At 57.2% G+C, this 24418-nt stretch overlaps 1 protein-coding gene across 1 annotated transcript in view; it reads left to right on the top strand.

The window, feature by feature from the left end:
- Positions 1-24418, top strand: part of DNAH17 (dynein axonemal heavy chain 17) — a 139359-nt gene that overhangs the window by 101524 nt on the left and 13417 nt on the right. The window contains exons 46-67 of the mRNA XM_019644245.1: positions 768-852; positions 941-1102; positions 1625-1789; positions 1984-2175; positions 5211-5477; positions 6572-6733; positions 8366-8599; positions 9145-9309; positions 11006-11101; positions 11263-11480; positions 13335-13542; positions 13851-13966; positions 15439-15631; positions 15927-16162; positions 16817-16939; positions 18332-18536; positions 19112-19276; positions 19488-19628; positions 19831-20001; positions 20332-20454; positions 21036-21229; positions 24160-24308. Of these exons, the coding sequence (XP_019499790.1) occupies positions 768-852; positions 941-1102; positions 1625-1789; positions 1984-2175; positions 5211-5477; positions 6572-6733; positions 8366-8599; positions 9145-9309; positions 11006-11101; positions 11263-11480; positions 13335-13542; positions 13851-13966; positions 15439-15631; positions 15927-16162; positions 16817-16939; positions 18332-18536; positions 19112-19276; positions 19488-19628; positions 19831-20001; positions 20332-20454; positions 21036-21229; positions 24160-24308 (3770 nt within the window). The remainder of the gene's footprint in view (positions 1-767; positions 853-940; positions 1103-1624; positions 1790-1983; positions 2176-5210; positions 5478-6571; positions 6734-8365; positions 8600-9144; positions 9310-11005; positions 11102-11262; positions 11481-13334; positions 13543-13850; positions 13967-15438; positions 15632-15926; positions 16163-16816; positions 16940-18331; positions 18537-19111; positions 19277-19487; positions 19629-19830; positions 20002-20331; positions 20455-21035; positions 21230-24159; positions 24309-24418) is intronic.

Below are 24418 nucleotides of genomic sequence, written 5' to 3'. Positions count from 1 at the left end.
TATGGTGATGATGGTGATGTCAGTGATGATGATGGTGGTGATGATGACAGTGCTAGTGTTAGTGGTGGTGAGAGTGATGGTGATGATGGTGATGGCGATAGTGATAATGATGATGATGAGAGTAATGATGTTTCCTCTTATTTATTGACTGTTTAGTCTGAGCCAGGCACTGGGTTTGACCACTTACACACCCATTTTCTCCTCCAAACAACATGCAACATGCTCATACATCTAAGGGTGTCTAAGGCTCAGGAACATTAAATGATGCCTTCTCCTCCCACTTCAAGTGTCAGCTCGAATGTCGTGCCCTCAAGAGGCCTCCCTCCTCCCTACACACCATCTTACTGCCCCGTGTATGTCATTCAGAGCTCGTCACAATGAATAATTACCTTGTTATCTTTTTTGCCTGGTTACATCGCCTACTAGAATGCAAACCCATGAAGGCAGAGTCTGCCTTTTGTCACTGTGTTCCCAGGGCCCAGAAGAGTGCCTGGAAAATAGTCGGCCTTCAATAAGCACCTGTTGAACTTGCCTAGGCCACTTTATTAGTAAACAGCTGAACCAGGACTGGACCCAGGCAGGCTGGCTGCAGAGCCCATGCTTGTAACGCCCTGCTCTGTGGCCGCCGATAGTCTGGTTCCTCCATGACTAGCCCCCTTGTCCCTTCTCCACCGTCCACCCCACTGGAGGATGAAGCCTTTAACCTTGTCTTGTGAGGAAAATGCCCCCACACCTCTCCGGCCACAGACACGCCGTCCGGCCTCCAGGATGTGCATGGACTTGCCAATCGGTGGCTCCCTTGGCCGCACGTTGACATCACACCAGCAGCCGAATGGCTCACTCCCCGGGGAAGTGGCTGCTTTCTTGTTTCACCTGCACACAGCACTTCACCTGCCTCATAACACAACTGAAAGCGCTGACCCTCCTGTGCCTGGGACAGGGGCTCTTGTTCTCCACAGCGGAGATCCTGAAAACCCCGCTGGACCTCGTCCGCCTCTGGCTGCATGAAGCAGAGAGAGTTTATGGTGACAAAATGGTTGATGAAAAAGACCAGGAAACACTGTACCGAGTCACCGTCGCTTCCACCAAGAAATTCTTTGACGTAAGTCAAGCCACCAGGTCCCTCTGCTGAGTCCAGAAACGCTCCACGCAGGCAGAGTGTCTGGGGCCAATGATAACCCCAGCCCTCCTGGAAGTGCCCTCAGGTGGGGGTGAGAAGGACCATGTTGGGTCCCATGAAACAACTCTGTCACGTGGGTGTGCGCCTGAGTGAGAAGGAACTGACCCTTCGGTAGATGGGCTATGATGACCTCCCTCCTCCCACCTGGGGTGGAGAAAGGCCTGCTTGGGTCCATGTGCTCTGCTGCTGTGTCCTGGGCTTTCTTGGTGGAGCAGTTTCTTTGGACGATCAGTTTATTCCTCATATGATGGGGATCAGACCATCCCAGCAGGGCACTTGGCCCAGTCATCTGCAGCACCCCTGACAGCAGTGGCCTGGGGCCCTGGAGACTTGGCCTGGCCTCCTGAAGCACCGTGGCCAAGTGCTTCAGCTGCTGGTAATGATCTGTGTCCATGGCGTGTCCCCGGGGCCAAACCACACACGCGTCTTATCTCTCGCCTGCAGGATCTTGGCGACGAGCTCTTATTTGCCAAACCGAACGTCTTCTGCCACTTTGCTCAAGGGATCGGTGATGCCAAGTACCTCCCGGTCACCAACGTGGCTCATCTGAACAAGATCCTAATGGATGCCCTAGACAGTTACAATGAGGTCAACGCGGTCATGAGCTTGGTGAGTGGTGCTCGAGCTGACAGCATGGCCAGGGGCCTGGACACGGGCCCCCTCTCCAGTCTCATCATAACACCTGATGGCACTCCGGGGCTGCATGACTCGTGGCAAATGCTGCCAGGGGACAGATGGGGCTCCGTGCTGCGGAATGCCAGGCCACGGGCGGTGAGACGCTGAGGCGAGTCTGGCCCCTGCAGGTGCTGTTTGAGGACGCGGTGGCACACGTCTGCAGGATCAACCGAATCCTGGAGTCCCCCCACGGGAACGCCCTGCTAGTGGGTGTGGGTGGCAGCGGCAAGCAGAGCCTTTCGCGCCTGGCCGCCCACATCAGCTCCCTGGATGTGTTCCAGATGGCCCTCAGGAAGGGCTACGGGGTCCCAGACCTCAAGGTGAGACGCGGCTTTTCCACACGCTGCCCCTGGGGTGGTGCGGGGCGTGGGGAGTGGGGGAAGCTCCTACCCCCGTTTCCAGCCCAGAGGATCTGACTGCCACCAGCGGGGTCTGCACCTTAGATGGGAAAGGCCAGGAGACATTTTGACCAGTGACGAAGGCGAAAGGAAGTGTGGACCTCCATCACCCAGTAGGCTGGAGTCCGTGACGTCACCACCAAGAGCAACAGTGAAGGATCTGCTTGTTGCCCGGTCACTGCTCTGCGTCCTCCCAATCCTGTGGGTTAGATAACTCAGGACCATTACTAGGCATTCGACACACGCTCAGGACTCTGGTGGCTGCTCTTTGAATTAATGAAAGAAATGTTAGCGTAAACTGGTTTCCCATCCCCAAGACACACGCCGAGGCTGTTGATTGATTCCCTTTCCCGAAAATTTGCTCTCTTGGGGAGCTGCATGGTAGTCAAACACGATTCATCCAGAACAAAGTATCATGGTGCCTCTGATCAGAACTGAAGTTCACCTGAGCACATTACATGGACACGTCTCTCTCTGCCTCGGCGCCGGGGCTGCGCAGGTCATCATCATCATCATCAACGCCCAACGGACCCGCAGGAGCTGAGCTTCCGGGGCTGACGTGACGTTTGCAGCTGGGGCGATTATGAGCACAATGTGCCTCCAACCAGACAGGAAGTGAGGAAGGAGAAGACCTGGGCAGCCAAGACACAAGTGCTGGGGAAAAAAACAAGAAAACGGGTGCTGCTTCACAGATACGGGAGTCTGAGGAATTAGGGGACACCAGGAGGAAACAGCTAACATGAAACTGGACGTGCGTGATGGGACATGCAGGAACAGGTGGGAGATGGAGGTCTCAGGACAGCCCCCCACCCCGGCCTAAGGGGGTGGGAGTGGAGGAGTCATGCAGAGAGAATAAACAGGCTGGGGCAGGGCAGAACCCCCGGGGTGGGCAGGATGAGAGACACAGTACACAGCTCTGGTCAGCAGGGACGGATGAAGGATCCCAGCGGGAAGCTGTGACCAGAAAGGCCAGAGAGGGCTGAGCTTCAGGACAGGGCAGGGTTGGCCCCCAGGTCAAGGCCGCAGAGCTTCCGGGCAGGACAAAGGCACGGATGAGGCAGGGCCCTGTGGTCATGGCCATAGCAGACCCTCCTGGGGCTTGAGGGGAGAGCAGAGAGCAGGAGCAACAGAGGAGGGGCGGCGGCAAGAGAAAGTCCAGCAGACCCCGCCGTCTCCGGGGAGGAGCAGCGGCCAGGACTGAGGGAAGGGTGACTGTGCACAGCAGGGCCACTCGTCCATTGCTGGGCCTTTGTGGGCCATTGGCCTTTCCAGAATCAACCGCTCTGACGCAGAGCCAGCAGCAACCAGCTTCGCTCTCTCCAAGCAGGAGCCCTTGCCTGAGCCCGTCTAACGGGGTTCGAAATCTGAAGTTGGTGGGACTTCGCAGCTCCCCTTTTGGGTCGTTCCTGGTGCAGGGGTGAAGAACCCACAGCCGTTCTCCTGGATATGCACCCTGCGGTCCGGACCTGCCAGACCTGCCTTCTCACTGCAACCTGGAAGCTTCCGTTCTTCTTCCTGCTCCCCGGGGATGACCGCCAGGCCCACACGTACAGTCGGGCCTTGAAGTTAGATACAGATCACTAGTGCAGCTGGTGCTGTGAGCCTCCGCCAACGGCCTGTGTACAGAGGGCTGTAAAACAAGCAGAGAGACCGTCCTTCAAGCCGAGGCTCTGCGGATCTCAGGACGACCTTGCCTGGCGTCCAGGGCCACGGCCACGGCCTGAATCCCACCTGTGGCTTCTGCTCTTCAAGCTCGGGACTTCCCTCCGATTTTTTCTTGTCTTAGCTTGTCAAAAACATGGAGTTTGAGGCTTGCTTTTGACCCCAGCTAACATGCCCGTCAACTCCAACTAAGGGACCTCGGGGATGTTTTTGTCTGAACAGAGAGACGTCAGGGAGGTGGTCCCACTTCCAGAGGCGGAACTGAGCAACTCGGGACGCCTATAATGGAGATTTTTAAAGCCTTTTAAATGATTTTACAGAGGCCCATAGGTCTAATAGAAAAATTAGACATCACAGATAAGCAAGTCACCAAAACCCTGAAAATTCACACTAAGGTGACACTGACATTTTTAATGTATATTCACCATTTATACATGTTTTTTTTTTTAAATAGCAAGCTATTCCTACTGCTCTGTAACTTGCTTTTCTCTTTTTACCATTTTCTTCATTTGTCCTTTCAGAGCGGCCATGCGATTACTTTGTGGGGTTATCTCTAAATCCTACCAGTGACACAGAGGTTACCTGACGTGTAAAGGGGCCTTTGAGGACTGTCCTTTCTTTCCAGTGCCGTCTCCCAGGCTCAGCCTGTGGTTCATGTGTCTGGGGCCTCTCTTAGGGTCTCCAATTAAGGGTTTTTTTGCCCATTTGTGTGTGTGTGTGTGTGTGTGGTGAAACCTACATAACACACCATTTAGCGTTCTAACCATGCAGCTTGGAGCATTACGTATATTCACATTGTTGTGCAGATGTCCCCACCACCTCCAGAACGTTCTCGTCTTCCCAAACTGAAGCTGTCCCCATTAAACACCAACTCCCCCTCCCCTCCCCCAGCCCCTGGCACCCCCCTTCCCCTTCCTGTCTCTCTGACTTTGACTTTCTAGGGACCGCATATCAGTGGGATCACACAGTGTTTGTCCTTCTGCATCTGGCTTATTTCACTCTACATAATGTCTCCAGGGTTCACCCATGTGTCAGAATTTCCTTCCTTTTCTGGGCTGAATGGTATTCCACGGTGTGGGTAGGCCACTGTTGGTATCCACGCATCTGTCCATGAACGGGGGTGCTCCCACTTGGGGCCATCGTGAATAGTGCTGCTGTGACATGCCTGTCCTCACCCATGGTGTGCACAGGTCGTAGGCCACTGCTGTCCAGGTGTCCCTTCATGGGTGGGTGAGGGACGCCCCCGAATGAGCGTCGTCTTGGCCAGGACGCTCAGCATGTCCTCCTTGATGCAGGTTGACCTGGGCGCTCAGTACATAAAGGCGGCCGTGAAGAACGTCCCCTCCGTGTTCCTGATGACAGACTCCCAGGTGGCTGAGGAGCAGTTTCTAGTGCTGATCAATGACCTGCTGGCCTCCGGGGAGATCCCGGGGCTGTTTGGGGACGACGACGTGGAGACCATCATCTCCTCCATGCGCCCGCATGTGAAGTCCCTCGGCGTGAACGACACTCGGGAAACGTGCTGGAAATTCTTCATTGAGAAAGTGCGCAGGCAGCTTAAGGTACGGGTCTCCGTCTCCGCGGGGTCCCCGGGGCCTGGCAGGTCTTTCCTCTGTGTACAGGTGGGGGCCGTCCCCTCCCAGGGTAGGGAAGCCCGTCAGAAGAGGACAGTGGGGTGGTCTGATGAACATGGGATGTTAGCAGTGTCTTGTGGCCCCAGAAGTGTTTTATACGCACACGCACACATTCAGCAAGTTTAAATAGGCAAGTTCCCCTTGACCTTCAACATCCCCTCGGAGAGGAAGTAGCTGAACTACCCTGGCTACACCTCTCTGCCTCTCTGAGCAGCCTGGTGGCGTCGCCCATCGGTGGGGAGTCCAACCCCACAGCTCCCCAGGCGCCTGCTGGCTCTCATTTTCCCCTGCTCGGTGCAATTTATAAAGCAAGTTCCCTCTTTGTCTCCCCTGTCTGATTACACAGTCCAATCAGTGGATGTCATTGGGGGACTAGCGGGGTCCCCAACAGACACTCCCTGCGCCTGGCTTCTTTCTCGGTGGCCCGTCTGGCTCTCCTTTGGTGCAACAGCCACTTCCAGTGAGCCGGCCACTACACCTGGGGAAGAAGGGACTACACGGGGAGGGCCCAGGGGACCGAGGCTGCCATGAACAGGAGGTCGCAGGTCCAGCAGAAGGGACATGCCTGTGGTACTCTCTGCAGCTGGGCTCCCAGGGACTCCAGCCTGTCTGGAGATTAGCCACCATCCGTGGGGGCCTGGAGGAGGCTCTGTATCCCCGGAGACCAGACCTGCTCAAAGGATTGAGGTCCTTTTCGTGCTTGGGCCTCATCTGCTCAGCATGGAGGCCCATCCCCCACTCCAACTTTCATCCAGCCTTTTTCATCCTCCTTGGCGGGGTCACTTGAGGGGGGCTTGGGGCTGACCCTGCACCCTCACATCACTAGTGAGAGTCATGAAGTCAGTGGAGCAGCTGTCTGTTGCGGTGCAATGGTCACACCGCAGACCCGGAAGCAGGAACGTGCTCCCCAGACATGTGAAGCTGAGACCACACAGAGCGCTTTTTCCTCTAAACGAGCTATCTGCAAAGTGGCGTGATTTGGCCCCAGCACTTTGAGCGACTTTTCTGTGTCCTGCATCCAGGTGATTCTGTGTTTCTCCCCTGTGGGCTCCACCCTGCGTGTGCGGGCAAGGAAATTTCCTGCTGTGGTCAACTGCACGGCCATCGACTGGTTCCATGAGTGGCCGGAAGAGGCCTTGGTGTCTGTCAGCGCCCGCTTCCTACAGGAAACCGAGGGAGTTCAGGCGAGTCGCTGGGCCCGGCTCCCCCTGTTATCCCCTGTGCCAGCGCTCACAGGGCCAGGAGCACTGGCCGCGTTGGGAAGAGGGATCCCCGGCCATCTGCCTCCGGGGCCGGGACTAGGGTGAGGCACATGAGGCCCTCGCCTTGGGCACAAAATGTAAGGGGCACCGAAAACCTCAGTAATCCAGATCAGTGACGTTTTAATGCACTGTTTTTTAAAAACGATATTACTGCTAAAAAAAATTCCCAGTGAACAAAATTATAAACACAGGCGGGCTGCTGTTTGCTTGTGTCTCGGCCTTGCGTTACTGTGCCAGGGGAAGAGTCGTTTGAATCAGCTCGGGGTCCCCGGCCCGTGTGGCCGCACCCCACCCGGCCAATTCAGGAGGGCCAGCACCCAGGCCAACAGACTGGGCAGCTCGGGCCTCACACCATCCCCGGCGGGAGCTGGCTGGAGAGGCTGTGTTTACTGTGATGGCGCACGATGGGCGCATGCCGCCTCTGCTTGCCTCTGCTGTCCTTGACCTGCCCTCCTTAGAGAGCAGGACTAGTACCCCGAGTGAAAAAAGAAAAGCCCCCTTTTCTTTTCTTTTGTGGTGTCTTTCTTATATTGAAAGATGGTGCCCAAGTTCACTGTTGAGCTAGTTGCCGACCTTGCAGTGATCTGTACGCTCTGGCCCGGCCAGGGCGTGGGATGAGCTGCAGCCCCAGGATAAGTCACAGTTTGTTATCAAGTGTCATTTATTTCAAACACATACTCAGTTATTTGGTAGGATAAAATAAACCTGAAATTAACTTTCCCCCTAGTTTCTAAAGATGGGTAAAATCCCCTGCTCGCCATCTTTGGAGTGTTCACTCTCGGGACGGGCGGCAGTTACGACCGACGTTCTGTCTGTGCCCCGAGTGAAACGTCGATGTGGGTTTCCAGCCCCCAACATAGGCTTCCTAGGAGCGGAAATGCCCCACCCACCGCCGGCACCAGCAAGGGCAGCGGAGTCAATGCTGGAGACGCGTGTGGTGGTGGACGAACACATTTCCAAATGAACCTGAATTAAAATTCACATCGCTTGGACAGGTCCCGGGGCAAAGCTCCCAGTTGCCTGCCTTCGGGCAGGTGGGCAGGCCCAGGTGGTGGGAGACGTGACCCTGGCACAGACGGGGGACAGAGGAAGCTGGGAAAGGGCTTACTAAAACCCCTGGCCCGGGAAGAGAAAATGCACACTAAACGCTTGCCTAATGACCTGGGTTATTCGAACATACAGTCAGGCCCTGCGCCTTCCCAGGTTTGCAGGTGTGTGAGTGTGAGCGAGTGTGTGTGACACAGAGAGATTTTAGCAATAACGAGCTCTGCTGTGTCCCCACACTGCGCTAAGCCCTCCCTCTGTGGCGATGTCGCCAGTGTCCACGACAGCCCCGGCGGGCACTGCTCCTGGAGCCTCACTTGATGGTTGAACCGCTGAGGTTGAGAGGAGCCGCATCTCATCCAGGTCCCCAGCGAGGGAGGGAACCCCAGCTGCTTGTTCCCTGTGGCCAGCAGCCTCCTCCTCCATGGGCCCCTCCGAGAGGGAGGCCAGGGCCCCCTGCAGGAAAGACGTCATGCCCGTCAGGGAACGGGGGACATCTTGTCTTTGTAGCCGGAATGCAAGGACTCCATCAGCCTCTTCATGGCCTACGTGCACACAACGGTCAATGAGATGTCCAAGGTATACTTGGCCACCGAGAGGCGCTTCAACTACACCACGCCCAAGACCTTCCTGGAGCAGATCAAACTCTACCAGAATCTGCTGGCCAAGAAGCGGATGGAGCTGGTCGCCAAGATCGAGAGGCTGGAAAACGGGCTGATGAAACTGCAGAGCACGGCTTCTCAGGTAGGAAAAACGGGCCCCGGGCGCCGGTTCTGAGAGGAAGTAAGACGAACACGATTACCTGCCCCACAGAAACTTCCGCTCTGAAACCAGAGAATGTGCAGATTTTAATGTGAAAAACGCAGTCATAATGCTCACACTACATTGGGCGCTTTATGTGGGCCTTGCATCGAATGGGGCACCTGTTAAAATGCATCCCTTCCAAAACACCCTTCCGGCTGTGTCCAGGTGGAAAGGCTCCTGGCACGCTTTGTTTCATGCCGTAGTGATTTTTAAGCTTTCTGTTGGCGTTAACTCTCCTCCAAGATGTAGCCTCGGCTTCTTTGTCTTTACTGTCCACTGAGGGACTCCAGTAAACAGCCACCGCTCTCCTGCCTGAGGTGTGACCAGCCGAGGGGCAGGAAGGTGCAGGTGGGGGGTGGCCCAGCCCTGCTGCCTTCAAGGGGGCCTGAGTCCGAGCCCCGGCTCTGGTGGAAGCCCCGGCCACAGGCAGTGCTGGACAGTGCGGGCCGGTCAAGCCACTCCCTGTGCCTCCCCCCCCACCGCAGGTGGATGACTTAAAAGCCAAGCTAGCAATTCAGGAGGCTGAGCTCAAGCAGAAGAATGAGAATGCGGACAAGCTGATCCACGTGGTGGGTGTGGAAACGAAGAAGGTCAGCAAGGAGAAGGCCATTGCAGACGAGGAAGAGGTCAAGGTGGAGGTCATCAACAAGGTGGGCAACAGGCATGGCTTCAGGAGAGCTACTGCCCGCGGCTGCACGGCTGGGCCTTCCCCAAGGGGTCTCAAACCTGCGGGACTCCCTGGGGAGGCAGGTCTCCCAAGCACAGGGCCCCAGGGTCAGAAGAGGGCTGTCCTTTAGAGAAATGCGCCCCTGAAGCCACACGCCTCTGAGTGAGGTTCCTGGCCACAGTGGCAGCATCTCTGGGAGCTGGTAAGAAATGCAGGTTCTCAGGCCCAGGGCCAGCCATGCTGTCGGATCTGCATGCTAACAAGGGTGGGCGATCCCTGATGAGCACGTCAAGGTTTGGGGAGACTGCACTGCAGCCATGGGCCTCAAACTTGCTGCACTGATAGCCCCCAGAGGTTCCGATGTCACTGGTAGGGTAGGCTCCTACTGAAGGTCCTTGTCACCGTTGGTTTGATTTTTCATCACCTCTCCTTGCATGCTTTTGTGTCATAAGTCACACATCTGCATGAGTGTTTAAATTAAGAGTGTCCCAGAAATTGTCTGCTATCTCTTGAGATGGAGGACAAGGACAGCCTCCTTCCAAGGCCGCAGGAAGAGGGGCCGGAGCTGAACTGGGGAGATGGGCCAGATGAGTGGTCAGGAGCTCCACTTTGCTTCCCACTGTGACCTGCACAACCTCAGCCCTCTCAAGCAGATAAGGAAACGGAGGCTTGGCATGGTTGGCAATGTGCCGAGGACTCAAAACTAGCAAGGGACGTAGTCCGGCTCTGAATAAGCCAGGATCTACACCCTGAACTCTGTGACCTGCTACCCGAAGTCTGGGCGTGCGCCCCTTTCTAACCCCTGCATCCAGATATGGCCCCTAAGTGCTCTAGGGAGGAAAGCTAGAGCCGGCTGGTCAGTGCCTTCCATGCCCTGGTCCCTTAGTCGTGTCCTTGTTGTCCCTAGAGCAGGATGCAGAATGGGAGTCTCTAGGAGGCTACTTGCCCTGGCTGGGACAGGACTTGGGGAGACCCTCTCCTACTGTCCTTCCTCCCTGGTACCCTGCAAAGCTCCAGCCCCTGTGGCCTCTTCCTCACTCTCTGTTATCACGCAGATGCTCTTCCTTACTGATAGTCATCAAGCTTCCACTGGTCTCTCTGCTTGGCACCTGAAGACCCAGGGGGCTCTTCCTGACCCAAAGAGTGAATGAATGCACACACGACTGAATGAACATGTGGATGAATGAATGAGAGCATGGATGGATGAATGACTGGATGAATGAATGAACACACGTGCATGAATGAATGAGTGCACAAATGAATGAACACATGCATGAATGAATGAGTGCACAAATGAATGAACACATGCATGAATGAATGAGTCGTGCATGACTAAAGATGCTCTCACTTTCTTAAGGGGAGGATGAGCTGTGCCTCTGAAATGTTCCAAGAGACAAGACCTCACAGTCAGGGCTGGTCTGCATGGCCCCAGGTTCCCCTCCAGCCTGGAAGCTGGAGCCAATGGAAGGAATAGTTCACATTCTTGAATCCCAAGTCTGCCACTGCAGGCTCACTGTGACCTGAGTGCTGGGGGGGTCAGGGACAAAGGAGGCAGGCTCCAGGCGGGGACTGGTGACCCAGTGAGTGTGAAAGGGAGCACGCAGGGGGCTGCCCAGGGCTCCCTCTACACCCCCACATGGACCAGCCAAATTGATAGTTCCTGTCTGACTTTCTTCCAGAATGTCACCGAGAAACAAAAGGCTTGCGAGACGGACCTGGCCAAGGCAGAGCCTGCCCTGCTGGCCGCACAGGAAGCTCTGGACACTCTGAATAAGGTAAGGGAAGAAAAAGAAAGAAACGGAGACCCCGGCCCGAGGGGAAAGGAGCCACCGTGGCCATCAGTTCAAGCGGTGACATACTCACGGCAGCTTCCCTGGGGTCGTCTCCCGGGGCCTCCAGGTCTCCCTTTCAGGTCCGTCCCACTTGTCGTTTGCAGAACAACCTGACGGAGCTGAAGTCCTTCGGGTCCCCCCCAGACGCCGTGGTCAATGTCACGGCCGCCGTGATGATTCTGACCGCGCCCGGGGGCAAGATCCCCAAGGACAAGAGCTGGAAGGCTGCGAAAATCATGATGGGCAAAGTGGACACCTTCCTGGACTCCTTGAAAAAGTTTGACAAGGAACACATCCCCGAGGCCTGCCTGAAAGCGTTCAAGTGAGTTGGTCTCGGCTGCGCCACGTGGGCCTCCATTTAGGTCCTGGTCCTGTTGGGAGCCGTAGCGTCCAGGTGCTGGGTGGTCCCGGGATCTTCTCCCGCCCCCCGCTCCAAGGGAAGCCTGTCCTTGCCGGGGGTGGGGCAGGGTCTTGGGCTTGAGGAGCAAAGTGGAGCCCCACAGACAGCGGGTGGTGGCCTGGGCAAATCTGGCTGCACCTGGAAATGTACCTCGTCTGGAGGGACACACTCAACCAGGTTGGCAGTGTCATCTCTGAGGGCGGAAAGGCCTGGGAGGGGTGATGGGAGGACCGCCACGTTTTACCCATAAATTCCAACATGTAGCGTTCATGAGCCGCTCCCCTTTGTAAGCACTCCAGACCCTCCATTGGCATCTCATGTGCCACCTGCCTGGACATCAGCTGCCAACCCAACTTCAGGGTCCAGCTGACCCTGACTGAGAAAGAGTCACACCCCATGACCCCATGAGACCCCGGGTGAGACCCCAACTGCTCCAAGCTCCCTTTGTTGAGGAAGAGAACTGGACAATTGAAAAACTTTGGATAAAGAATAGTTTAAAGGAGAAGAAAAAAGACAAGAAAACCCTTACAGGCTCACCACCAGGGAGCGGCCACGATCAACACTCGGGATATTTCCTTTCAGTCTTTTTTCTAGAATTGAAATAATACTGTATATATGCAGTTATTTGTTCTGCGTTTCCTTTTTACTCAACGTTGTGAAAACACTTCATCAGCTTCATTTGTAACTGCTGTCGAATCTTGCAGCTGAACCGTAACTCGCTTCACTGTTCCTGCACGGTGAAGGATTTAGGCTTTCTCCATTTTTGCCATCACAAAAAGTGCCACGATGAACGTCTTTTCCTCGTCACCCAACAAACTTCTAGATGGCCACCACCCCACACTGTCTGGTGTGGGTGTGAAAGAAGCAAACCCATCTTCACATTAGCCTCAACGAGCGTGAAATAAACCAGAGGGCGGGGATGGCGGCTGTGCTCCCAGCCTAAATTCCAATCACCTGTCGGACATGGTTTGACTTCTCCATTCAGAATTCTTTCCACAGATGGTTCCGTTTGTTATGCTAAGGATGTTGGTGCCATTTAAAAAATATTGGTTTCTAAAGTCCAAACTGCACCTTTGGGCATTTTCCATGGCCCCTCTCATAAGATAACTCCCACATCGTCATGTCTTTTAAGCCTCACCCGTGGAGCCGGAGCCTCACTGACGACCCTGGAAACCTGGGCACCTCGCTGGGGAAGCAGATGGGTGTGTGTGTGGGGGGGTGCTCTGGGCTTCCTGGCTCCCTGTGAATCCCAGCGCTGCCCCATCTGAGCTGTGTCACCTTGGGACAGACACTCAGCCTCTCTGGGTCTTTCTCCCCAGAGTAAGAGGAGGTGATGGCACCCACAGGTGGGAGGTGGCTCCAGGCGCTAACGTTTGGGAAGTGACACAGGCACCTGGTTCTACCACTTCCCGTGGTGTTGCTTTGGGCACGCTGCTGACCCCCTGTGGGCCCCCGTTTTGTCGCTGTGAGTGGAGTCTGGAGAATGACAATGAGACGGGCTGTAGAAAGCGCAGGAGCAGAGCGGATAACAGTGCTGCGTTCCTTCCTCCACCCGGAACACACACCTTGAGTCTCTGCTGTCCATCCCCTCACAGCCCACTCTCCTCCAGAGGCCAGAATTCTGTTTCATTGTTTTCCTTCTTCTTTCTGTAATCATTAAGATTAAAAAAAAAAACAAGTCTCCCCTGCTCCCCTTATGATCAGCTGCCAGGCTCCAGGTGGGGGCAGACCCCACATCCCGCCGGGCCCACGCCAGCGCCCATGTCCCCTCCCCAGGCCCTATCAAGGCAACCCGACGTTTGACCCCGAGTTCATCCGCTCCAAGTCCATGGCCGCCGCGGGCCTGTGCTCCTGGTGCATCAACATTGTCCGCTTCTACGAGGTCTACTGCGACGTGGCCCCCAAGAGGCAGGCCCTGGAGGAGGCTAATGCAGAGCTGGCAGAGGCTCAGGAGAAGCTCTCCCGGATCAAGAACAAGGTTGCCGTAAGTGCTCACTCCCTCGCTCGCGCCCCCAGCCAGCGCCAAAGCCACTTGCTCCGGCTGCCGGTCAATACCTCTGCTTAAAAGGTTGGCAGGCCCGCTGCCGTGAATTATTCAGCAGCTGGAGGGAGAGCGCACGCAGGCAGCTGCGGGGACCGGTCACTCGGGGAGGCCGCTTTGCGTCAGCGGCCCTCATGCTCTGGGTGCCTCTGGCCCTTATGGGAAGCCCTGTTCCCTACCCAGCGTCACAGGGCACGCGCGGGAATGCCAGTGTAGCTCCATTCCAGGGCTTTTCCACCTTGTTTCTGCAGGAACTCAATGCCAACCTGAGCAACCTAACGTTAGCGTTCGAAAAAGCGACAGCTGAGAAAATCAAGTGCCAACAGGAAGCCGATGCCACCAACCACGTGATCTCGCTGGCCAACAGGTAGCTCGCTGCACCGCACAGGCCACCCCTCGTGCCTTTACACCCCGAAAGGGATGAGCCCGCAGAACGGCCTTTGCAGGAGGAGGAGTAAGCCCCCCAGGAGGAGGGGGCAGTGTCCCAGCCTTCCACTTTCCCAGCACAAAGCCCTGAGGATAAACGTCATGTCTGATCAGTGACCTGAGCCCCCACCTCCTGGAGCTGGTCACACCTCCGTGGTGGACCCTCGGGCATCCAGTGACCTTCAGGAAACATGACCTCTCGCAGTGTGGATTCCCGAATCACCCCGACCTGCCGGGGACACTGTGTCCCCAGAGGCGCGCTCAGGCAGAATTCGCTGTGACCCGCCGTCACCCATCCTGTGGTGCTGGGCCAGGCTCCCAGGGTCATCTCATGTTGTGTAGAGACCATAACACAAGGGGACTCCAGAGCAGTGCTGTCCAGTGGGAATAGGGCAGGAGCCACAACTGTCACTTCCAATGTTCTAGTTGCCACCTTAATACACAGTACAAAGAAACAGATGAAATTGGTTTCGATAATATATTTTATTTAACCCCAAATCTGACATTTCAACCTGTGATCAATATAAGGATGAACAATGAGGTATTTTACATGCTTGTTTTCACTCTGAGTCCTTGTGTGTGTTCACGGCACGCTGCAATTCTGACCAGCCAGTGGCTCAGGGCCGCCCTAGTGGACGCGTGGCTTTAGAGCTTTCTTTTCAGGTTTTCATAAGTGAGCACAGAGGCCAGGCAGATGCAGTCCATTCTAGGGCACGGCTTCCGGTGTATTTTCTCCTCCCCAATGGGCTGGTGACCACTAGATGGTCATTGTCAGCATGACATGGGGACCCCAGGAGACCCCCAGGCTGCCTGAAACTGGCCCCCAGCTGGGTGTGGACATCACCCTTGCTGTGAGTTTGAGGGACTTGACTGAACCTGCCCAGAAAATCAAAGTGCTCTTTTGGTCACTGGGGAGAAGGGCTGCTTGAATGACGCTTGAATAGACAGACCACAGTGGGGCTAATCAGGGAGCCTGTACTTTGAACAGATTTACGTCAACTCTCGTCTCATGCCATTGAGGGTCGGGGACCAGGCCTGAGAAGCACAAGGCATGCCCTGGAGTCCCCGCTCCACGCACTGTCCTGGGGCCGCCGTGGCCACCACCCAGACTTCCCGCTAGCCGAAGCCTGTGCTCAGTGGTGCCTGGCAGCCCTGGCGTGTGGGTGGCATGGTCAGACAGCGTCAGTGTGGCCGTGGCTTCAACGCAGGTGGCCGGGGTCGGCGAGCGCAGCGTTCCCAGACAGCATTCGTCTTGCTTCCTTTCAGCACTTATTCCCCCGAAAGCATTTTCACTGTTGAACTTCTGAGCGCAGTAAGGCCTTGGAAGCCGAGGGCTCGCGGGAGTTAAAGGTGGCCGCGCCTCCCTTGCCGCTCGCCCACCAGATGCTGGCTCTCTCCTCTGATCCCTGCTAGGCTCGTGGGCGGACTGGCCTCGGAAAACGTCCGCTGGGCTGAATCGGTGGAGAGCTACAAGAGCCAGGGGGTCACCTTGTGCGGGGACGTCCTGCTGATTTCCGCTTTCGTCTCCTATGTGGGCTATTTCACCAAGAAATACCGAAATGAGCTGCTGGAGAAGTTTTGGATCCCTTATATAAGAAACTTAAAGGTAAGCGGCCCATCGCTCAGGAAATGCAGGGAGGTCCCCGCAGGGCAGGCCCAGCCTAATCTCACCTTCGTTCCTGAGGCTGACACTGCAGCCACACAGTGTCTGGACGGTGGCCCCGTGTGGCCAGCACTGACATCCCTCTGGCTGGTCAGGGCAACGTGAATGGCTGTCTTCTCACAGGTGGCCCGGCCCGCCCACCGTCACCGTCTGCTACAGGACCACCTATTATTTAGGGGGATGTTTTCCGTACAGCAGTGAGGCCATGTGTTTCTAAGGAAGAGCACGTCCTCGGCAGGTCCCCATCCCGATTACGGAAGGCCTGGATCCCTTGAGCCTGCTGACCGACGATGCTGACGTGGCCACTTGGAACAACCAGGGACTCCCCAGTGACCGCATGTCCACTGAGAACGCCACCATCCTGTGCCACACGGAACGCTGGCCCCTCATCGTGGACGCCCAGCTGCAAGGAATCAAGTGGATCAAAAACAAATACGGGAACAATCTGAAGGCCATCCGCCTGGGACAGAAGAGGTACCCGATGGTGACCGCATGCGAGGAGTGGGGGTCCCACAGCGGCCGCTGGCCGTGCTGAGAAGCACGGCGTAGGCAGTTCGTGCCTGTTAAGCGATGGGCGGACCTTTAAGTACAAATGCTGGCCTGCAGGTGGATTGATTTTTTCATGGCCCTTGGGAACAGCACCAAGAGGACAGAATTAAACTCGGGCCTCTTCTCCTCCCCGCCCCATTGCCTGCGGCCCTGACCTGGGCTCCCTCCTGGGTTGAGTCCGGCCCGGCCATTTGCTGGCCTAGAGGCTGCAGGCTGGTCATTTTCTCATCTCTCGTCCCTCATGTGGTTTATTTCCTCATCACAGATGAGGAAAACAGCCGTAACAAGGGCTGTCCTGCCTGCTGCCCCAGGGTCCTGGGGAGGTCGGATGAGATACAGGTGTGAAAACGTGGGCAGCCATATGGCTCCGTGTTCACCTCCGGTCCCGAGATCCCAGAGGGGTGATTACACAGAGGCCCCGAGCTCCCCTGGGGGAGGGACACGTTTCAGAGGGGCGTGAGCTGCTGGCCCCTCGCCACCTCACAGTGCCTTCTCCCTCCGAGGGCTGCCTCCGAGGGCACGCGATTGTGCCATCACCAGGTCCCTGGTCATTCATTGTCGCCCACGTTGTGCCCACAGCTACCTGGACAGCATCGAGCAGGCCATTTCAGAAGGGGACGTCTTGCTTATTGAGAACATCGGCGAAACCGTGGACCCCGTGCTGGACCCTCTCTTGGGCAGGAACACGATTAAAAAGGGAAAGTGAGTTGCCATGTCCGTCTCCGCCGTCTAACCCACGTGAACGCCTCGGTGTCGCGCGAGGTTTGGCCGCGTGCAGGGAGAGAGTGCCGGGAACTCCCTCTGCTTTCCTGGTGGGCAGCAGGGGATTCAACCAAGTGCTGCCGAGTGTGAGGGAGCCCCCAGCTCCCAGCGGGGAGGCTGGCCATTGGGGGGCCACATCCCCTCAGAATCGCTGCACCGTCTTATTGGCGATGACCTCCAGGTGACCCTTAACGGTCACGTTTTTCTTTCTATTTTTATGCATTTTGCAAATCTTGAGCCTATATAACTTTTTCTTTAATTCAGGTGAAATTCATATAACATAAAAGTAACTATTTTAAAGCGAACAATTCGGTGGCGTTCGGCGCATTCACGATGCCGCCAACCAGCAGCTCCGGCTGGTTCTGGAGCTTTTTCATCGCCCAGGAGGAAACCCCGTAGCGTGGGGCGGCCACTCCCCACCCCGCCTGCCCCCAGCTCCTGGCAGCCTCCAGTCTGCTCTCTGTCTCTGTGGATTTGCCGGACGCTTCATGTCAGTGGACTCGTGTGACGATATGTGCCTTTTCGTGTCCTGGCTCCTTTCACTCAGCCTAATGTTTTCACGGTTCATCTGTGTGTAGCAGGTGCCTGTGCCTCGCTCATGGTTACGGCTGAGTCACATTCCATTGTGCGGATAGACATTTCTTTCTCTACTCATTGGTTGATGCATTGAGTTTACATTGGCCTTTCGAATACAAACTATTAAATCAATGTGCAAAGTGTAAAGTCAGAGTGGATATGAGCCACCTTTAAATGCAGGGGTGCGTGCAGGAGCCCAGAGCAGAGGTGGCAGGAGATACGTTGAGGTCTGGACCATCTGAGAAGGACCTGGCAGGGGTGGTGATGCCCAAGGAGTGAAGTTAGACCGAGGCCCCAAAGAGTGGGCTCGACCAGAAAGAGGGCAGAGCAGCCCCCTCCATGGGCCTGCAGACCTGGCTCCAGGCCCTGGGAGCTTTCGGAGTGTGCAGGGGTTCTGAATTGGGAAGCCGGGGTCTTTCTGACATCACTGGCTTTGGGGCAGCGCCCGGACCGAGTATTTCTGTTGGGGACCCCGTGAGGATGACTTGCAACCTGAGCTGAGGAAACACTGCTGTAGAGATGAGGGCCACCAGCCAGAGACTGAGTGGGAGAACCTTGCAGAAGGGCCCCCGGTCGCAGGCCAGAGAAGGGGACGAAACAAGGGAAGTCACAGTCCCTTCCCAGTGAGCACAGGGGGGTCCAAGACGGCAGCTTGGGCCGGGGCCGGCCACCAGGCTGGTGTGGAAGGTGATCTGTGTTTGTATTGCTGTCACCGGTGGCCGGGAGCCCTCTTACCCCTCCCCCACCGCCCACCAGGTACATTAAGATCGGGGACAAGGAGGTCGAGTACCACCCCAAGTTCCGCCTCATCCTGCACACCAAGTACTTCAACCCCCACTACAAGCCCGAGATGCAGGCCCAGTGCACCCTCATCAACTTCCTGGTCACCAGGGACGGCCTCGAGGACCAGCTCCTGGCCGCTGTGGTGGCCAAAGAGCGCCCAGATCTAGAGCAGCTGAAGGTACCAGGGCCTGACGGCCGTCCCAGGTAGCACAGGGCGGGCCAGCTCAGGGACAGAGTCAGGGGAGGGCGCCCTCAGGTTCCCTGGCCCTCAGCTCCTGTCTGAAGGTGCCTTAGCTTGTTGCACTGAATTGTATTTTGCACAACACGAGTCGCTGTCCTTCCCCAGCTGCCCCCAAATGTAATTCTAAATCAAATGACGGCTTCAGTGAAAATCAGGAGTCACAGCGGTGCCCAGACAGCCTTAAAGCACCGAACGGCAACCGCACGAGAATGCTGTTTGCAGCCGGCCCCTGTGTGCGGTCACATCCTTTGTGCCGTCTTAGCCACACCGTGGGCCAGCGGCGTCCCAGGCCCTACATGGTCCCCAGGGGCCCTGAGTCCTTGCCACATGGTGGCCAATGACAGCCAGTCACAGAGGCTGGGGCAGGGCCAGTGCCGGCTTTCTCTCAGGCTCTCCGCACTTCTCCGGTTGGGGTCCAGCCCTGGCTAAGCTGGAGAGAGGCCCCGAGCGCTGGGGGTGCAGGCAGGGCCAAGCACGACTGGCTCCCCTTCCCATCTCTGCCCCTCCTGCAGGCGAACCTCACCAAGTCTCAGAACGAATTTAAAATCGTCCTGAAAGAGCTGGAGGACTCTCTGCTGGCCCGGCTGTCGGCCGCGTCTGGGAACTTCCTGGGAGACACCACCCTAATAGAGAACCTGGAGACCACCAAACACACAGCCAGTGAGATTGAGGAGAAGGTGAGCCGTCTCCGGGGTTCCCGCCAGAGCACGCCGGTGGTCGGCCGCTGGGCTGAGAAGGGGCACGGGTGCCTCCCAGCATCCCTGCCGTCTGCCAAGAGCCATCTGCCAAGGGCTTGGGACAGGGGTGGGTGGGGGTGGGTGGGGCCCATCTGCTAACCTGTGTTGTCTACCTGCTGGTTTCACTCAAGCCCCTTTTGTTTGTTTTGAGGTGCAAGAGGCAAAAATCACAGAGGTTAAAATCAACGAGGCGAGAGAAAACTACCGGCCAGCTGCGGAGAGGGCGTCCCTGCTGTATTTCATCCTGAACGACCTCAATAAGATCAACCCCATCTACCAGTTCTCCCTCAAGGTACAGCCACGCCCGGGCTGCGGTCTGGAGCCATCGGGTGGTGGGGTGGTGCCGTGCCCGGCCATTCTCAGAGGGCAGACAGGGAGGGGAGAGGGAGCTGGGGCACCCGCCCGGGGAGGGGGTCCGCGCCCACTGCTGGCAGCGTGGACTGGCCCCGGAGCCCAGCCCTGCAAGAGTCCGTGTGCTCGGTGGCCCCTTCCAGGCCTTCAACGTGGTCTTTGGGAAAGCCATCCAGAAGACGGCCCCCGCCGACGAGGTCAAACGGCGAGTGATGAACCTGACGGACGAAATCACCTATTCCGTCTACATATACACGGCCCGCGGGCTCTTCGAGCGGGACAAGCTCATTTTCCTGGCACAGGTGGCCTTTCAGGTAGGGCCTGGCCTCACGGCTCAAAGTGGGGTCCGTGGGTCGGTAGTATCGGCGCCCCCTGGGGGCTTGTCAGGATGGGGGTGGCTGATGAGACGGGCTTCCCTTTGGGGGATGAAAAAGTTCTGCGTCTAGATAGAGGTGATGGTTGTACAACACAGTGAATGCACTAAATGCCACTGGATTTTATACTTGAAAGGGCTAAAATGGTCAGTTTTATGTTCTGCGTGTTTTACCACAATATAAAACAACAGCAAGGTGATGACAAAGTTTTGCTCTAACCCAAAGGGGTGAGGGAGGTGACAGCCGCTGAGCGGCCCCGTGTCCCCTCAGGTCTTGTCCATGAAGAAGGAGCTGAACCCCGTGGAGCTGGACTTCCTCTTGCGGTTCCCTTTCAAGGCCGGGGTCACGTCACCCGTGGACTTCCTGCTGCCTCAGGGATGGGGTGGCATCAAGGTGGGTGTTCAGACTCTGTCCCCTCTCCCCGCCGCTCCCACTGGGGATGTTCACAAGGCACCACCCCCGGCCGTGACATTGGTAAAGGCGGTAGGCCCCAGAGGTAGGGCTGCGAGCAACTGGCTGCCTGCCAACTCCTGGGGAGCTCTGCGTTCCTGTCCGAATACAGCAACGCTCCTTGCTCCTTGTGCGTGTCCCTCCTTGCCGATGGCCAGCTGAGCTGCAGCAGGCCCCAGGGCATGTCCAGGGGTCACCACTCCCCCATCTCCAGTTTCCAAGAAAGTGCAAAATGTCAAGGGTATTGCTCAGATTTCTGGGCACACACACTCAGAGGCCCTCAGTGTCTCAGTTCAGGCACTAAGAAGGTAGTGCCTGGAGGTGAGACGCCCCTGCTCCAGAGCCCTCAGGAGAGCGACCTGGAACCGCGTCCCGAGACGAGCGCCTCCTCCAGCTCGCTTCTGCTTTCTCTCTGGTGCGCCCCGTGGCTCATTCTCTTCCCAGAGCCCCGGGCTCCTCCTAGGGAATCGCTGGGAGGGGAGGTGCTGGACAGAGGGAGACCCTGAAGGGTCCTCTGCCCCCAGGCCCTCTCGGAGATGGATGAATTCAAAAACCTGGATAGAGACATTGAAGGATCCGCCAAGCGGTGGAAAAAGCTTGTGGAGTCGGAAGCCCCGGAGAAGGAAATCTTCCCGAAGGAGTGGAAGAACAAGACGGCCCTGCAGAAGCTGTGCATGGTGCGGTGCTTGCGGCCCGACCGCATGACCTACGCCGTCAGGTGGGTGCCCGCCTCCGGGCTGGCGCGGCGCAGTGAGGACTCGGGCCACTTCAGCCCTCAGCAATTCTGCCCATCGCCCGGAGGCGACAGTGGGCCCAGAGAGGAGTTGGCCCGTGTAGTTCCTCGGGGACAGAGACGGGAGCCGCCCCGTCCGCCGATGGCGCCTCTGAGTTCTCCTGAGCTCTCGGGGTCGCAGAAGGTAGTGAGCAGGACACTTGGCCGCCTCTACCCCAAGCAAGGAGGGTGGGTGCCCAGGGCCACGTGATGGGAAAACAGACCCTGCACGTGAGCCCCCGAGACTAAAGAAGTGTGGGCACTCATGATCTCTGGGGCCACAGGCAGTCCTTTTAGGGTGCTGTGGGGAGAAAGCCATGGCAAGGCCGTCGGCATTCGAGAACTTTAGTCCCCTCAGTGGCCACGTCTAAAGTCCGTCTTTCTTTCTGACACTTGGCTCGTTTGCAGAGAACTGTTCTAATGTCTTGAACAATTTCTCTGGACCTGAAGCCCCTTCACAGCTGGGAAACTCATCGTCGCGTCTTTCCAGCTCCTCCATCCCCCGTTAGGCCTATCGTTTCTCAGACGGGGCTGCCTCATATCACCTCGGCACTCGGTCCCCAGGGCAGACATTTGTGGCTTCCCATCCCTCCTCTCCTGGAGTGGGGGGAGTTTGGCTCCTCCTGACACACCACCCGCCAACCGAGGGAGCTAGAACCATCCAGGAAGGAGAAGGGGTGACCATGACGTGAACCCAGGGCCCATTCTGTGGGGGCACGTGGGTCATCTGTGGCACCCTTTGCTTTTCATGTCGTAGTAGCCTGAAAGCGGCCAGATTTCCCCAAAGATGCCCATGTCCCTAACAGAATGTCCTTCTGGCAAAGCTGAGGCCTGACTCGCACCCAGTGGTAATTCACAGATGCTTCTGTTTGGCTCTGTTTCCCTTGGACTAAGAGGAAATGGAACAGGAGGGGTTACGGAGGAAGGGGGTGGGACAAAACAAGAAATGCAGAAGCACCGTCATCAAGCCGGGCCAGGGAGAAGGCGGCCCAGTCTAGGCTGGACAGCCTGGAAAAGGCCAAGGCCAAGGGCGCCCGACCCCACGGCACCTGCCTGGGGAAGGGAGGGTATTTGCGTGCCCAGGGTTTTTAAATCAGGTTTGAGAACCACCTGGGTTAACAGGTGAAAGCGCGTCGGTGACCTGGAGAAGGGAATGAACGCCGGCACCCTCAGCAGTGGCGTGGGCGACCCCAGCGCCAGGTGCACCGCAGCCACGCTGTGCCGTCTCTGTGAGGCTGAGGGAAGCAGGTGTGCCTCCCTAACTGTGTAAGGGGAGTGTAGTCTCAGAGCAAGGAAGTTCAAGTCTACCGCCAGTGGTAACAGCCAACACCTGTCAAGGGTGGTCGGGTGCCAGGTGCCGCGCAGAGCGTGTCACCCATGGAACTCACATCCTCCAAGAGCCCCTCAGGCTGGCACTGTCACCAAGGCAGCAGCACACGCCCAGGGAGGGGAGTAACTCGCCCAAGGTGGGGGTGGGGTGCTAACAAGCCGGCTCAGACACGCCGTGGTTTGAGCACTGGCCACTTCGTGTGGTGTCCGCGCTGCTGCTGCACTGATCGCAGGCGCTGGGGTTTCCCCGCGAGCCGCTGGGAGCTGGCTCCATCCACTCAGAGCTGGACCCAGGAGCACCCCATTCTGCATCGTTAATTCATGCGCAGAGAGTGACCAGGTGGCCTGGTAATTTGCCCTGACTTAGTGACAGCCTGCCCAGGGCAGGGCAGGACTTGGGACATTCCGGAAGTCCTTCCAGGACAAGGACCCGAATGCCAGTATTAAGTTCAGTCACCGGCTTTCAGGAGGAGCGTCCCCACCCCACCCCCCTGCAGGCGCCGCCGGTTCAGGAAACACAGACGCTAGAGCAGGGGCTGAACACAGACGAAGGTGCCCCAGGCAGGCCCAGGGGGCGGGAAGTCGCACCAGCTGGCAGAGCCCCGTTGAATGAGGGAAGGAGAGGCCTCTAAGTGAACAGCTGCACCTGAAGGGCCGCCAAGGTGCTCACAGCATTCAGAGAGCCACCTGCTTGGGGATGAGCAAACGCTCCCTGGGGACACTGCCATTGTCATGCTTTCAAAGACTGGGCTGGACATGAACATGGTGCTAATTTTACCTCCTGTGATTCATTCAGAATCTAGTGAGCTCAGCAGCCTGTGATCAAGGGAGCGGGACAGACAGCTGAGCTCCAAAGGTCACGCGTACAACACTGGATTTCCCATTACAGGGGCTTCGAGGGACCCCGGGGCTTATGGGGTCAAGCTAGGAAAACTTTGTGGTTTGAACAGAGAGGTGCTTATGTAAGTGAAGGTATTTATGTCAAGTGAAGAAAACGGCTGTGAGGCAGCTTCCTTCTTCCTGAAACCCCTCAGCCTCAGCCCGGGAGGTCATCAGGACGCAGAAACCCATCAACACTGCGTCTTCTCGCTGCTCTTGTCCGGACAGCAGACAGGAAATGTGTGGGAAACAGGAAATGGCTGAAAACCGAGCCCTTTGTTTGGGAGCAGGGAGGGCTTCAAGGCTCCAGAGCCACCTGGCCCTGAGGCGTGGTCACCTGGGGGCGCTGAGCTGTGGCCCCGATGCGGCCGGTGCCCCCTCCCAGTTGCCCTTATGTGCCTTTGAAAACAGGCAGCGCCAGGTCAGCCCGCGGAGCCGCCCCTCACCTGTGCGCACACTGCAGGGCCCCAGGAGCAGGCATCGCCAAGGCGGAGAGCACGGACCCCCTCCACAGCCCCGCTGCCCCAGGAAAGCCCCTGCTCAGACTCTGTTCCGGCCTGAGACCTTTCTCTCCTTAAGGAAGTCCACCAGGAAACGGCCCTTCCCCCGGCCGCGCCCCCCGAGCCCCGAGCCCGAGCCCTGGGGTCTGACCAGGTGCGTCTCCTCAGGAACTTCGTGGAGGAGAAAATGGGCAGCAAGTTTGTGGAGGGCCGGAGCGTGGAGTTCTCCAAGTCCTACGAGGAGAGCAGCCCGTCCACGCCGATCTTCTTCATCCTTTCCCCGGGGGTCGACCCCCTGAAAGACGTGGAAGCCCTGGGTGAGTGTGGCCGGCCAGCAAGGGCCTCAGTCACCAGCAAACACAGGCCCAAACCCCAGTGAGATGGCAGCTCTCACCCCTCGTATGGTTACTACCAAAGACACGGAAAA

This window comes from Hipposideros armiger, unplaced genomic scaffold (assembly GCF_001890085.2).
Source record: "Hipposideros armiger isolate ML-2016 unplaced genomic scaffold, ASM189008v1 scaffold_87, whole genome shotgun sequence".
Classification (NCBI taxonomy): domain Eukaryota; kingdom Metazoa; phylum Chordata; class Mammalia; order Chiroptera; family Hipposideridae; genus Hipposideros; species Hipposideros armiger.
This window is presented reverse-complemented; position numbering and strand designations above follow the sequence as displayed.